The sequence below is a fragment of the Salmo trutta genome, chromosome 13 (genome assembly GCF_901001165.1).
Source record: "Salmo trutta chromosome 13, fSalTru1.1, whole genome shotgun sequence".
In the NCBI taxonomy this organism is placed as follows: domain Eukaryota; kingdom Metazoa; phylum Chordata; class Actinopteri; order Salmoniformes; family Salmonidae; genus Salmo; species Salmo trutta.
Window position 1 is genome coordinate 66116348 of NC_042969.1, and position 17101 is coordinate 66133448.

The 17101-nt window shown below is 45.8% G+C and overlaps 1 protein-coding gene across 1 annotated transcript; it reads left to right on the plus strand.

Moving 5' to 3' along the window:
* Positions 1–12362: 12362 nt before the first annotated feature.
* On the plus strand, positions 12363–17101 carry LOC115206827 (mucin-2-like). Its single transcript, XM_029774011.1, has 3 exons — positions 12363–12426; positions 13486–14991; positions 16434–17101. Exons 1-3 carry the CDS (start codon positions 12363–12365, stop codon positions 17099–17101), a joined length of 2238 nt encoding a protein of 745 aa, XP_029629871.1.

The following is a 17101-nucleotide window of genomic DNA, read 5'->3' on the forward strand; positions in this document are numbered from 1 at the left end:
AGTCTTCTAGCTCTACATCTCCAGTTTAGCCCCATCTCCAGAATCTATTGGGACAGTGAGTGGTGCCTAACTCAGGTGTCACCTTCAAGGCTAGATCACGGAATAATGAACTATCCTGAATGACAGATGTTTTCTGTGAACATGCATTTTTAGCTTGTGTGACATGAGCAACAGTGACACAGTGGCATGCTTAAGGGACTTTTTAATATAGCCAGCCAGCCTTCAGTCAGTCTTCCTACCTCAGTCAGCACACTTTCACTTGGAGGAGAAGCTGATTTCTGCCTGGCAGAGATGTGTTGGAAACATTGTAAATAATGCTAAAGTAACCCCACTGCAATGAGGGCCAGAAACTAGCACACCATTCATATATTCAGTAGACATACCAATACAGGTAATCTTTTAACAGCATTTGTTTTGAGTCATTTGTTTGAACAGGGGATTTAAAAAGCTAAAAAACCGAATACAATACGTGTTACACTAAATTGTGCTAGAAGGCTCTACTTTCCTCAGAAACGGGTATTGCAGTCATCTGCAACCTGTTATTTATGCAGGCCATGCAGCATACTACACTGAACAAAAATATAAATGCAACATTTAAAGTGTTGGTCCCATGTTTCATGAGCTGAAATAAAAGATACCAGAAATTCCCATATGCACAAAAAGTTTATTTCTCTCACATTTTGTGCACAAATTTGTTTATATGCCTGTTAGCAAGCACTTCTCCTTTACCAAGATAATCCATCAACCTGACAGGTGTGGCATATCAAGAAGCTGATTAAACAGCATGATCATTACACAGGTGCACCTTGTGCTTGGGACAATAAAAGGCCACTCTAAAATGTGCAGTTTTGTCACACAACACAATGCCACAGATGTCTCAAGTTTTGAGGGACCATGCAATTGGCATGCTGACTGCAGGAATGTCCACCAGAGCTACTGCCAGAGAATTGAATGTTAATTTCTCTACCATAAGCCGCCTCGAACGTCATTTTAGAGAATTTGGCTGTACGTCCAACCGGCCTCACAACCGCAGACCACGTGTAACTGCGCCAGCCCAGGACCTCTACATCCGGGTTCTTCACCTGCAGGATGGTCTGAGACCAGCCACCCAGACAGCTGATGAAACTGAGGAGTACTTCTGTCTGTAATAAAGCCCTTTTGTAGGTTATGATTAGCTGGGCCTGGCTGCCAAGTGGGTGGGCCTATGCCCTCCCAGGCCCACCCATGGCTGCTCTGCTGCCCAGTCATGTGAAATCCATAGATTCGGGCCTAATTTATTTATTTCAATTGACCGATTTCCTTATATGAACTGTAACTCAGTAAAATCTTTGACAATGTGGCTTTTATATTTTTGTTCAATATAGATGTGAAGCGTGATCCAGGAAGTGTGTGAGCTGGAGAGGGTTGAAGCACTTGATTTGGTTCTCCCTGAGAGTTTACACCTGTTAGCTGGGTTGTGGTTGAAGAGGCCTCAGAGAGCAGTTTGGCAAATACCAACTGTGGGAATCCGCCAAAAGCAGAAACAACACCCAGAACTATGCAAACACACACTTTCACACACACACACTTTCACACACACACACACACACATACACACACACAAACACACAAACACACATGCACACACAAACACACACACACACATGCACACACAGTGCACCTGTAGCCACATCATCCCAGCTGCTCTTCCACACAGCAATAGCTATTCCAATCCTGTGATGTAAAGTACTTAAGAAAAAAATACTTGTTTTTTCATGTATCTGTACATTACTACTTTAGTAATATATATATTTTTACCCATTTTTCATGGTATCCAATTGGTAGTTACAGTCTTGTCTCATCGCTGCAACTCCTGTATGGACCCAGGAGAGGTGAAGGTTGAGAGCCATGCATCCTCCGAAACACAACCCAAACAAGCCGCACTGCCCACTTAACCTGGGAAGCCAGCCACACCAATGTGCCAGAGGAAACACTGTACACCTGGTGAGTGTCAGCATGCAATGCACCCAGACCACCACAGGAGTCACTAGTGCCCAAGGACATCCCTGCCGGCCAAACCCTCCCCTAAACCAGACGACACTGGGCCAATTGTGCGCTGCCCCATGGGTTTCCTGGTCGCGCCCACCTGCGACAGAGCCTGGACTCAAACCCAGGCTCTCTAGTGGCACAGTAAGTACTGGGATGCAGTGTCTTAGACCACTGCGCCACTTGGGAGGCTACTATTTAAATTTTAGACAACATACTTTTACTCCACTACATTCCTAAGTATAATAATGTACTTTTTACTCCATACATTTTCCCTGACTCCCAAAAGTACTCGCTACATTTTGAATGCTTAACAGGACAGGAAAATTGTCCATTTCAGCACTTATCAAGAGAACATCCCTGCTCATCCCTACTGCCTCTGATCTGATGGACTCATTAAACAGAGAACATCCCTGCTCATCCCTACTGCCTCTGATCTGATGGACTCACTAAACAGAAAACATCCCTGCTCATCCCTACTGCCTCTGATCTGATGGACTCACTAAACAGAGAACATCCCTGGTCATCCCTACTGCCTCTGATCTGATGGACTCACTAAACGGAGAACCTCCCTGCTCATCCCTACTGCCTCTGATCTGATGGACTCACTAAACAGAGAACCTCCCTGCTCATCCCTACTGCCTCTGATCTGATGGACTCACTAAACAGAGAACATCCCTGGTCATCCCTACTGCCTCTGATCTGATGGACTCACTAAACAGAGAACCTCCCTGGTCATCCCTACTGCCTCTGATCTGATGGACTCACTAAATACAAATGCTTCATTTGTAAATGATGTGTTGGAGTGTGCCAAAAAAGAAATACAATTGTGCTGTCTGGTTTGCCTAATATAAGGATTTTTAAATTATTTAAACTTTTGATACTTAAATATATTTAAAAGGCCACTCTACTTTTAAACTTTTACTCAATAAGTATTTTACTGGGTGACTTTCACTTTTACTTGAGTCATTTTCTGTTAAGGTAACTATACATTTACTCAAGTATGACAATTGGGTACATTTCCCACCACTGTTCCAATCAACAGGATGATTGTGCCATCATCACATGGTTCCCTTATCCTTCTCCACAGCCCAGCAATGTGCTGCTGAGTGTCTGAGTAAATGTGTGCTCTATGCAGTCACAAATAAACCCACTGTTTGTGCTTTAGCCTGCTGTGATGGAACCAGTCTATAAGTGGGAAAAAGGTACAGTACCAGTCAAAAATTTGACACACCTAGTCATTCAAGTTTTTTTTTTTTTTTTTACTATTTTCTACATTGTAGAATAAAAGTGAAGACATCAAAACTATGAAATAACACATATGCAGTCATGTAGTAACCAAAAAAGTGTTAAACAAAAAATGTCATTTATATTTGAGATTCTTCACAGTAGCCACCCTTTGCCTTGATGACAGCTTTGCACACAATTGGCATTCTCTAAACCAGCTTCATGAGGTAGTCACCTGGAATGCATTTCAATTAACAGGTGTGCCTTGTTAAAAGTTAATTTGTGGAATTTATTTCCTTCTTAATGCGTTTGAGCCAATCAGTTGTGTTGTGACAAGGTAGGGGTGGTATACAGAAGATAGCTTTATTTGGTAAAAGACCAAGTCCACATTTGGCAGGAACAGCTCAAACAAGCATAAAGAAATGACAGTCCATCATTATTTTAAGACATGAAGGTCAGTCAATCCGTAACATTTCAAGAACTTTGAAAGTTTCTTCAAGTGCAGTCGCAAAACCCATCAAGCACTATGATGAAACTGGCTCTCATGAGGACCGCCACAGGAAAGGAAGACCCAGTTCATTAGAGTTACCAGCCTCAGGAATTGCAGCCCAAATAAATTCTTCACAGAGTTCAAGTAACAGACGCATCTCAACATCAACTGTTCAGAGGAGAATACTTGAAACAGGCCTTAATGGTCGAATTGCTGCAAAGAAACCACTACTCAAGGACACCAATAAGAAGAAGAGACTTGCGTCTCAGCATATGTGGGAACTCCTTCAATACTGTTGGTAAAGCATTCCAGTTGAAGCTGGTTGAAAGAATGCCAAGAGTGTGCAAAGCTGTCATCAAGGCAAAGGGTGGCTAATTTGAAGAATCTCAAATCAAAAATATATTTTAATTTGTTTTACACTTTGTTGGTTACTACATGATTCCATATGTGTTATTTCATAGTTTGATGTCTTCACTATTAGTCAACAATGTAGAAAATAGTAAAAATAAAGAAAAACCCTTGAATGAGTAGGTGTCCAAACTTTTGACTGGTACTGTATATATATATATATATGTTTTTATCTTATCTTTTGGAGTGGCGGCAACAATTTAGCAGTGACGGCCCGCCGCTGCTAAATAAATATAGGGGAAACACTGATCTGTCCCGAAGGGGGTTCATCAAAGTCTCTCTGTCGCTCTCTCTCTCTTTCTTTCTCTCTCTCTCTTTCTCTCTCTCTCTCTCTCTCACACACACACACACACACACACACACACACACACACACACACACACACACACTGCGATAATGGTCCTATCTGTCTAACTAGAGTGCTTCACTGATGAATGGTAGGTGACGTTCACCAACAATGCTTTCCATTGATTGGAGCTGAAGGTGATGGACTGCTGTGTCATCTTTGCTATATGACCAGCTGCTAAGCTGTATCGATCTACAGGCTTTATATATTGACTAAACCGAGATATCGTACTGGGCTAGTTTCAACTTGATGTCTTGGTATATCACATACTGTTATAAATGTTGTTGTTTCCATACAAGCACAGCAGTCAAGTCCTTTTTAAATTCACAAATAAGAATAGCCCACTAGATTATATATTATTTATGTTTTATTTAGGTAGGCAAGTCAGTTGAGAAAAATGTCTTATTTCCTACACCTGCCAAACCCAGACGACGCTGGGCCAATTGTGATCCGCCCTATGGGACTCCCAATCACGGCTGGTTGTGATACAGCCTGGAATCAAACCAGGGTGTCTGTAGTGACAACTCTAGCTCTGAGATGCAGTGCCTTAGACCGCTGTGCTACTCAGGAGCCCCAAGATATGTACAGCTACAAACTGGATGGATCTTTATTATCTGTTCACCGACTATTTTACCCAGAACCTTCCGGCAGTGAGCAAGAGAAGAGAAACGTAAATAATGAAGTTATTTGAGATAGAACCTTGGCTTGGAAAGTGAAGGGGGAAAAAAACACACACCTTGCAACCAAGTTCTCCTCTGTTGTTACTCATGTTTAACTATGAAACATTCATCCCTCTCTCAAGCTGTCCCCATAGCGCCACACAGAGTTAACCCCTCTACTTCCTAGTCATGCATGACAGAGCTCCGTGTCTGTGTGTCTGCATGACTGTTTCATGTGTTTTAAGTATGTGTCTGTGTCTGTGTGTCTGTTAACACCTAAGTGCATTTTGTGTGTCTGGGTGATGGAGCTCTTTCCCAAAGGAAGGCTAGTTTCATTATCTCTGTGAAATATAGAGTACACCAGCAATCCCAGGGGTCACTGCACTTCCTGTGTCTCTTATCAATGACACAACCCCCAGTGCACTAAAGCCACTAATCATCTAGCCACCCTCTCTCACTCTCTCTCTCCTCATTATTCCCCCTCTTAATCACCCAGTGAACACTACCCTCATCACAGCCCCTCTTCTCTGTCTCTCTCTCTTTATATCTCTCTCACTCTCTCTCTCTTTGTACTTGCTTTGTTCAAAACTGTCCCTGACAATGTCACTGAATCTATTAACTTCGCCTCCTTCACACCGCAAACACTCTTCTCTGCAAGAGATTGAGGTATCATAGATGGACATTTGGTTTCAAATGTGATGCTATTGGGAGCCATAAGGAAGCTAAACTACCATCTTCTAAAGTCAAACATATATACGTATATTCTCTAGGGAGCTTGTGATGTAAGTAGACTTGATTTAACCCTGTTTACAGTAAACCATCACCTTCCAAACATCACCAACACACCATTTCATCTTCAAAGGGTGATACATCAGGCCTCGCCCCGTTCCCACGGTGACAGGTAGCTGGGTTAAGTACAGTCAAACCCCAGGTAAGAAGGTGGTCTCAGGAAAGAGTCAGCGGTTACATCCCAAATGGCACCCTCTTCCCTACATAGTGCACTACAATATATAGTGAATAGGTTACCATTTGGGACACATCTATATATAGTCTTTGGATCCTGTGATTGTGGCTGGTGATATTGGACAGGTCCCGCTAATCCTGCGACTGTGGGTGGTGTGATTGGCTGGCTCCTACTGATCCTGTGATTGTGGCTGGTGTGATTGGCTGGCTCCTACTGATCCTGTGCCACAGTGGGAACATGACTCTGGAGGCTCCATGTGTAGCTAACTCACAGCGACGGTTAACCTCCCGATCCATCAGACCTTAGTAGCAGGCATGACACAGAGAACCTACTTCTTCCATTAGAGCTCTGACAGAGCCTAATACCTGTCCTTGCAGTATCTCTCTCCCTCCATCTCTTCCTCTCTCTCTGTTTCTCTCCTTCTCTTTGTCTATCTCTCTCTTGCCATTTCTCGATCTTGCTCGCTTGCTCGGTCTCTCTCCCTCTCTCTCTCAGCTCTCTCTTTCGCCTGTCTCATCACCACTCACCACAATAACAAACCTCTTTTTCCTCTCTTCCTCTACACTGACAGTAGTGAATGTACACAACAAAAAATGTTATAGGAATCGTTTTTTTGTTACCATCCTACGAATGTGCTCTTCTTTGTTCATCCCTCGCTCCTCTTCTCTGTGAGATGGAGAGAGAGGGGACTCACAACACACAGGGTGGTATGAATTAGCACAACACACAGGGTGGTATGAATTAGCACAACACACAGAGTGGTATTAACTAGCACAACACACAGGGTGGTATGAACTAACACAACACACAGGGTGGTATTAACTAGCACAACACACAGGGTGGTATGAATTAGCACAACACACAGAGTGGTATTAACTAGCACAACACACAGGGTGGTATGAACTAACACAACACACAGGGTGGTATGAACTAACACAACACACAGGGTGGTATTAACTAACACAACACACAAGGTGGTATAAATTAGCACAACACACAGGGTGGTATTAACTAACACAACACACAGGGTGGTATGAACTAGCACAACACACAGGGTGGTATGAACTAACACAACACAGGGTGGTATGAACTAACACAACACACAGGGTGGTATTAAGTAGCACAACACACAGGGTGGTATGAATTAACACAACACACAGGGTGGTATTAACTAACGCAACACACAGGGTGGTATTAAGTAGCACAACACACAGGGTGGTATTAAGTAGCACAACACACAGGGTGGTATTAAGTAGCACAACACACAGGGTGGTATGAATTAACACAACACACAGGGTGGTATTAACTAGCACAACACACAGGGTGGTATTAACTAGCACAACACACAGGGTGGTATTAAGTAGCACAACACAGGTTCTTGTTAAGGTCTTAACGTATGAGCGCTCCCCTGGGAATCTAGATGGTATTAACTAACACAACACACAGGGTGGTATGAGCTAACACATCACACAGGGTGGTATGAACGAACACAACACAGGTTCTTGTTAAGGTCTTAACGTATGAGCGCTCCCCTGGGAATCTAGATGTGTTAATGAGACTATGCTCCAACACCAAGTGCTGCTGTCTTTCTCTGGCCTGTTGTTTTGCTCTTTTAAATAATTGACAAGGCTGTACTAGTGAAGACAGGGACAAATCTGCTGAACTAACATCCAAGCCAGAAGTGCTAGAGCACCAAACTGCTATCAATCCCCCAGCTATATAGAATCATTATGGCTCGACACTTCATAAATCTTATGTAACCCCCACTCAGCTCAGCGATATAACATTCTGTCAACATTTTCTGTTTATTGTTTCTGCGTACAGGCAACAGAAGATTACTTTTGCTGTATTTACCCTCTAGATGAAGTTACATTTACAAACTACACTTTAATGTCAGGCCTGTGAATCACGGCTCAGGGCATATTAGCCTGCTTTCTGAGGAGATGGATCTGTGGCTGTGGCTAACTGCCATGGTGGGAGTTATAACTAAGAGACTTGTATTTTAGTCAGAGTTAAAGCTGTTAAAGTGGTGGTGGCTCTATAGTGACTATGATCCTATATTGGGGGTATTGGGGCAGAGCTGTGTAGTTGCAGTGTGTTTTGTCAGACTGTTGACTTCTCTGGGTGCGTCCCAAAAACCACCCTACTCCATATACAGTGCACTACCTTTGACCACACCCTATGGGCCTTAGTCAAAAGCAGTGCACTATATAGGAAATAGGGTGCCATTTCCGACAGGCTGTCCCCCCCCCTCCTCTCCTCTCCTCTCCTCTCCTCTCCTCTCCTCTCCTCTCCTCTCCTCTCCTCTCCTCTCCTCTCCTCTCCTCTCCTCTCCTCTCCCCTCCTCTCCTCTCCTCTCCCCTCCCCTCTCCCCCTCCCTTCCCCTCTCCTCTCCTCTCCTGTCCTCTCCTCCTCTCCTCCCCTCTCCTCCCCTCTCCTCTCCTCCCCTCCCCTCCCCTCCCCTCCCCTCCCCTCCCCTCCCCTCCCCTCGCCCCTCCCCTCTCCTCTCCACTCCCTGGGAAAACAGAGGGCTGTGTGATTGAAACGATGACTGGGAGCAGCAGCTAGGAGACGGAGACTGCATGCCACTGACTATCTATTAACCTGACACTTATTTTTTCTCACTTGTCTAAACCATTTTTGAATGGAAGCAAGTCGGGATGCAGCCCTTTTTTACGGTCCCCTGCTGCCAGCATGCTGGTGCTGTAGATGGGTAGAAGAGATAAAAACAGCTCAGAGCTGCCCCCCCCCATTAAAATGCCAACCAAAACCCTGCTCCGCTCTAGATACCCAAAGAAAAATCAATGTCCTTTCCCTTTCAGAGATGCCTTTGCCTTGCTCCCTCCCCTCCAAGACCACAGTGCTGTGATGTCTGTCTATTCATCACATACACTGTGTACAAAACATTAGGAATACCTGCTCTTTCCATTAAATAGATTGGTGAATCCAGGTGAAAGCTATGATCCCTTATTGATGTCACTTGTTAAATCCACTTCAATCAGTGTAGATGAAGGGGAGGAGACGGGTTAAATAAGGATTTTTAAGCCTTGAGACAATTGAGACATGGATTGTGTATGTGTGCCATTCAGAGGGTGAATGGGCAAGACAATATTAGGAAGGTGTTCCTAATGTTTTGTACACTCAGTGTACAGTATGTTACCTAGCGATGCTCTTGTATCTAACATAACCCCTATAGATGATATAGCTGGGAGGAAATGCGTATCTTATCTTTACAAGGCAGTTTTATCGGGAAGGTAGCTGTGTCGTTACAAGAGAGTAGCCTTGGCCTAGCGCACTGGAAGACAATTCATTATAATGCACAACGGCTGCCTCAGGACTTAGGTGATCGGAATGTAAAACAGTTAGATTACTATGGTACTCCTCTCCCTCTCCCACACGACAGCAGGGGTCTTCCTTGACACACCTCTAACCCCGCAGAGAGCGAGAGAAAGAGAGAGAGAGAGAGAGAGAGAGAGAGAGAGAGAGAGAGAGAGAGAGAGAGAGAAAGAGAGAGAGAGAGAAAGAGAGAGAGAGAGAAAGAGAGAGAGAGAAAGAGAGAGAGAAAGAGAGAGAGAAAGAGAGGAGAGAAAGAGACAGAGAGAGAGCGAGAGAGAGAGAGTGAGAGCGAGAGCGAGAGAGAGAGCGAGAGAGAGAGCGCATCATCAGTACAGGTGTCAGAGGATGGGACATGACACATCACTCATACAGCTACTACCCCATCACAGTCTCTCTGCAGCAGGCATACCAGCCACATCCCAGCCACAATCCGCTTAGCCACATCCCAGTAAGCCCATCCCAGGTAGCCCATCTCAGCCACATCCCAGCCTATCCCATCTCAGCCACATCCCAGCCTATCCCATCTCAGCCACATCCCAGCCTATCCCATCTCAGCCACATCCCAGCCTATCCCATCTCACCCACATCCCAGCCTATCCCATCTCAGCCACATCCCAGCCTATCCCATCTCAGCCACATCCCAGCCTATCCCATCTCAGCCACATCCCAGCCTATCCCATCTCAGCCACATCCCAGCCTATCCCATCTCAGCCACATCCCAGCCTATCCCATCTCAGCCACATCCCGCTCAGCCACATCCCAGCCATGGCTCCTGTGTTCTTTACCAAGTACAGGCCTAATTAACACTTCAGCTGCACAAAACAGCACCTGGCACCTCCATTGTGTGTGTGCCACCCAGTGTTGGTGATGCCAAGGTCTTAATCAACCACTCTCAAACAGGCGCCTATTGGACTAATGTTAGTGCTTGCCAGCACAAGAGCAAGGCTTGTTGGAAGAGGAAAACATGGGCAAATGTCAAGGACCCAATTCTCATTCAGAGTATACACGCATGCAGAGAGTCTCTGTGGCAGGAATAGATATAACTCCAATGTTGGATGACTTAAAAGCATATTGAGAGGTGCTCGAAACTAGCAACCCGCATTCTGTGTGATACAGTCCAGACGTGAGAATATGGATAGAGGTCAGTAATTCCATGTCATTCTGTCTCCATAGTCTGAGCTTTATTAAGGTTAACAAAGACATTGTACTTGGGTAAATGACTGAATCTAAGACCTGCTCTAAAACAATAGAGGGGGCTTTAAATACAGAAAACATTGGGACTAGAGAGAACAGACTGGTCCATATTCTGTAATGACTACTATTCCATCAGCCCCAATGCCCTGTCCTTAACATACGACTGATTCCTCTCCCTAGTTAACGCTCTGGTGTACAACTACAAACAATCCACTTGTCCTCCTCAAGCCATTATGCAAGACAGCATCTGGAGCCTGTATCTCATCATTCCTCTCTTCAAATATTAACCACATGAAGAAAACACTTTTCTGCTGCAGTCCAAGAACATTCATTCTATTCTGTACCTGAGATCAAACCACAGTCCCTTTAAACAAACCTGACAAATCATTTAGTTTTAGTCATAGAACCGGACAGGATTCAAATTGACATCCCACAATGAATCATCTCTTGTCATTTTGGTGCCCATTCTCCCAGTTGGAGGTTTGAGTGGGAGTGCGTGTTGGGAGAGAGAGTGCTGTATAACAGCAATATCATAAGCAACTCTGTGAATACATTACAGCACCACTGTTCATCTGCACAGGCTGGGGCCCTTTGTTGAGCTGAACACCCATCGGCCCCTCACAGCCACAGCCCCGAAAGAGGTAAGAGCACATATAACATTCCACCTAACATATCCACTCCGCACTTTACAGCCACGCCTGTCACAGCACCCTGCCTCATTAAGGGAAGTACGGGGGAGAAGAAAGCTATTTGAGTTAGAGAGTAGGAGGTGGGCTTAGTCAGAGAGAGGGATAGGAAATGAGAGGAGAGAGTAGTTCCTGCATTTAGAAGATTGGTTTGTGTTTTTCATGTTTCGAATTCCCCGCGGACTGTTTTTAATTTTGCAGATAATCCAAGTATAGAAACTATAATTTTGGAGCCATCGTGAAATTGCATTACTGCATCCAATACCATAGCCTACAACTGGAGACTTAATTAGCCCATTGTTTTCAAGTCAACCATCTTGGGATATATGAGGTCTGGATGTGACATGGGCGGAGTGGGAGATTAAACTGGGGCATAATAAACAAGATGAATCGTTAAAAGGAGTCACAATCAGTACACAGGGAATGTAATACACTATACGAGACTGTATATCTCAGTGTATTTGTGTGTCCTCTTGCTTGTGTGTGTTTGTGTGCATATCTGCACGTGTGTGGTTCGTAATATGTGTGTATTATGTAAGCATTCTGCATGTCTGTATCTTGTCACTATAGGCTTCAAACCCTGTGAATCCAAACCCCCCACCTCCTCATCTTTCCCTGGTGATGAGCCTTTTCATCTGGCTATGGAAGTGCTAACTCTCAATACCAAAAGGGCAGACTGATGCCCCGGGTCAGAGGGCAGCTGCTGTGCCTGAACCTCTGTCCTCAGCACACAATGGTGATGTATTCTGGGGAATAGGGCTCAGTACGGGAAGAGCTGTCAGAGTAACAGCAGAACACCTGGGATTACTGTCAACTGGACTGTCTCCTCCTATTCCTCTGTCCCTCCCTTCTCTCTCTATCTACCTCCCCTCCTCTCCCCTCCCCTCTTCTCATAAGATCTATGGCATTCCCATTGACATTGACCTTTAAACTCCAATTAGCCACTTTATCAGAAATTAATTATTCATATTACAAAAACCAACAGGGCTTAGGTTGTTTGTCTCTTTCACCTCATTATCATCCGGTAATGCCTGGCCCTGCATCACATTTCCATTACAAAGACGGGAAGATGATGTTTACTGAAGACTCAGGTGAATCTAAAGGGTAAACTGAGATAAGGGAGAATTTTGTAGATTTATTTTCCACTTCTGTGCCCAGTTAAAATGTACTGTGTATTAAATCATTCAAGATAACTCTTTAGACTGCATGAATAGAAGAGTGTTTGACCTTATACTGTAGGAAGAGAACATCCACTTTTGGAAGCCATGCAGAGCCGTCTGCCCTAATTTGGTGTGAAATGGTTGACAGGGAAGCGTGAAAATGGCTTCCAGAGTATCAGCAGTTCATGAAATAAGTGACATGCATACCAGTCAGAGCTGCTATCGTCTCACACACACCCACACACACACCCACACCCACACCCACACCCACACCCATACACACACCTACACACCCACACCCACTCACGCTCTCTCTCTGCAATTATTTGTCATCCTCTGTTAAGTATCATGCTGTTGAATAGTGCCAGAGGCTTCCATGGTAACACCATCATGTATCGGCCACTCAGTAACTGGCCCTATGATTGGATGAATCTCCTTCAACTGAATGAGGTGTTTGGCATGCACTGCCAGAGTCAGAGGTGTGTAGGAGAGCAGTCTACTGATTGAGCCTCAGCTCTCCAATGAGAGGTAGTACTCAGTCAACTACCTGAGATGATGTCTCGTACGGACAGGGTCAGATAGGCTACAAATAGACAAATCAGCCTGCTCAAAAGTTTGGGATTTCCCTACCCTGATTTGTATTAGAGGGTATGCTAAAAAGGGGAGATTAGAGAATCGATATGTGTGTGTTTGAGTGTGCATGGGCAAGTGTGTGTGTGTGTGTGTGTGTGTGTGTGTGTGTGTGTGTGTGTGTGTGTGTGTTCTTTTTTTGTTATCAAAAGAGACAGGAAGAGAGTCTTAAAATAGACATTTTTAAACAAGCGTCAGATTAGGATTGGCAACACTGTTCTCACCCTGGATTCGCTTTCTGTTTTTCAGGGAGTTTAGAAAGATTTAAGGGATCAGTCTGAGGTTTATGTTTTTGCTCCACTCTATATTCTCCTCTTCACATCCCCCCTACACTCCTGTCTACATAGCCCTAAACCCCAGCACGACTCATACCCAGCCCTAAACCCCACCTCATACCTAGCCATAAACCCACAGCACCCCTCATACCCAGCCCTAAACCCACAGCACGCCTCATACCCAACCCTAAACCCACAACACCCCTCATACCCAGCCCTAAACCCACAGCACCCCTCATACCCAGCCCTAAACCCACAGCACCTCTCATACCCAGCCATAAACCCACAGCACCCCTCATACCTAGCCCTAAACCCACAGCACCCCTCATACCCAGCCATAAACCCACAGCACCCCTCATACCTAGCCCTAAACCCACAGCACGCCTCATACCCAGCCATAAACCCACAGCACGCCTCATACCCAGCACTAAACCCACAGCACGCCTCATACCCAGCCATAAACCCACAGCACCCCTCATACCCAGCCATAAACCCACAGCACCCCTCATACCCAGCCATAAACCCATAGCATCCCTCATACCCAGCCCTAAACCCACAGCACGCCTCATACCTAGCCCTAAACCCACAGCACCGCTCATACCCAGCCCTAAACCCACAGCACGCCTCATACCCAGCCATAAACCCACAGCACCCCTCATACCCAGCCATAAACCCACAGCACCCCTCATACCCAGCCCTAAACCCACAGCACGCCTCATACCCAGCCATAAACCCACAGCACCCCTCATACCTAGCCCTAAACCCACAGCACCCCTCATACCCAGCCCTAAACCCACAGCACCCCTCATACCCAGCCCTAAACGCACAGCACCCCTCATACCTAGCCATAAACCCACAGCACGCCTCATACCCAGCCCTAAACCCATAGCACCCCTCAAACCCAGCCATAAACCCACAGCACCCCTCATACCTAGCCCTAAACCCACAGCACCCCTCATACCCAGCCCTAAACCCACAGCACCCCTCATACCCAGCCCTAAACCCATAGCACCCCTCATACCCAGCCCTAAACCCACAGCACCCCTCATACCCAGCCCTAAACCCACAGCACCCCTCATACCCAGCCCTAAACCCATAGCACCCCTCATACCCAGCCCTAAACCCACAGCACCCCTCATACCCAGCCCTAAACCCATAGCACCCCTCATACCCAGCCATAAACCCACAGCACCCCTCATACCCAGCCCTAAACCCATAGCACCCCTCATACCCAGCCCTAAACCCACAGCACCCCTCATACCCAGCCCTAAACCCACAGCACCCCTCATACCTAGCCCTAAACCCATAGCACCCCTCATACCCAGCCCTAAACCCACAGCACCCCTCATACCCAGCCCTAAACCCACAGCACCCCTCATACCCAGCCCTAAACCCACAGCACCCCTCATACCCAGCCATAAACCCACAGCACCCCTCATACCCAACCCTAAACCCACAGCACCCCTCATACCCAGCCCTAAACCCACAGCACCCCTCATACCCAGCCCTAAACCCACAGCACCCCTCATACCCAGCCCTAAACCCATAGCACCCCTCATACCTAGCCCTAAACCCACAGCACCCCTCTGTCGTGTCTTTGGCTATGCCGGATTAATTGATATGACATGCTAACTTATAAAATTATTTCTCTGTAATTAATATTACCTGATTAAGCTAATCATGTAAATGTAATTAACTAGAAAGTCGGGGCACCACAGAAGAATGTTTATAGAGCTGTTATCTTCCGAATAAACTCTTAAAATACTTAGTAATATTTTACATCGATAGCAGTCAATATTAACCCTTATCTTATTTTCAGTCTCATCATGAAAGTTGTAAATTCTTGGTTATCTTCACGAACCCTGGCTAACAAGTTGAATCAGCAATACAAAATTGGGTTGAATTATTTATTTACTAAATACCGAACTAATCACACAGAATTACAAATACACAGAATACAATGATGTCATACAGAAAACGTCCTGGTGAACGGAGCCTGTATCATGGCTGGTTACACAAAGGAAAGGGGGTTGGGCTTGAATGAAAGGGCGGGAAGATTTAGGAACAAAGAAACAGCAGCTATGCTATCGTAAATACATTATCTTATGCATTCTAAATTACCGCCCATTTGGAAAAGGAAAATGCAATAAATATTTACTCTGAGCTGCGCTTCGGTAGGTTGGTCGTAGATGCTGGCCGGGTTGGCCAACAGATCTTCCTGTAGTGTGGAAGAATGTCAATAGTGGCAAATTGGATACGTGGTGGTATCTTCGTCTGGTTGTTAGACTGGATCCGTCGTCCGTCCTTTCCTAGCCCACGTTAGCAGCGCTAACTCAACGGCTAGGAAGTATCACTTCTGTAGTGAATAAGCTCAAAGTTCATACCATTCGCCATCAAAGCTCACGCCGAGGTTGGCTTAGTTCTGTCCTTGATATGGTTTAGTTAACATGTGTGTCCTTCTGACGCAGGCTGCAGACCTCCCGTACTGGAACCCGAATGTCTTTTCGTCAAAGACTTATATAGTGGAGAGGAGGGAAGGAGGTGTTTCATCGTTTATAACCCCATGTCTCTTCACAGGGTTGGCCACTGATCGGGCAGGGCCCTTTCCTTATGAAAACCCAATTCTCTCATTTGGAAGCTAAAATTACATTTAATCTCCTAACAAACAATTTCAATATCAAACATTTCAATTGCATAACAATTCCATGTGACTCTGATAACTAGAGGGTGTATACTTTCTCAGGTGCAGTTTATGTCGTCCTGTCATCAGTCATAATGTCTCAGATGACAATGAACTGACATACATACTCATTACGTTATCAAGCATATTTCCAACTGGTTTTATTATCAAAAGATGGTTCCTTTTCCCAATTTCTTTGATGTTCCCAGACTCTCTATATTTAACACAGGCTATTCAAGTCCTTCAGTAGGGTCAGGGAGAGAGGGGAAGGGAGAAGGGTATTTATGGGGGGGTCATAAACCTTACCCACAGGCCAACGTCATGACACCTCATACCCAGCCCTAAACCCATAGCACCCCTCATACCCAGCCCTAAACCCACAGCACCCCTCATACCTAGCCCTAAACCCACAGCACCCCTCATACCCAGCCCTAAACCCACAGCACCCCTCATACCCAGCCATAAACCCACAGCACCCCTCATACCCAGCCCTAAACCCACAGCACGCCTCATACCCAGCCATAAACCCACAGCACCCCTCATACCCAGCCCTAAACCCACAGCACCCCTCATACCCAGCCCTAAACCCACAGCACCCCTCATACCCAGCCCTAAACCCACAGCACGCCTCATACCCAGCCCTAAACCCACAGCACCCCTCATACCCAGCCCTAAACCCACAGCACCCCTCATACCCAGCCCTAAACCCACAGCACCCCTCATACCCAGCCATAAACCCACAGCACCCCTCATACCCAACCCTAAACCCACAGCACCCCTCATACCCAGCCCTAAACCCACAGCACCCCTCATACCCAGCCCTAAACCCATAGCACCCCTCATACCCAACCCTAAACCCACAGCACCCCTCATACCCAGCCCTAAACCCACAGCAACCCTCATACCTAGCCCTAAACCCACAGCAACCCTCATACCTAGCCCACAGCACACCTCATACCCAACCCTAAACCCACAGCAACCCTCATACATAGCCCACAGCACCCCTCATACCCAACCCTAA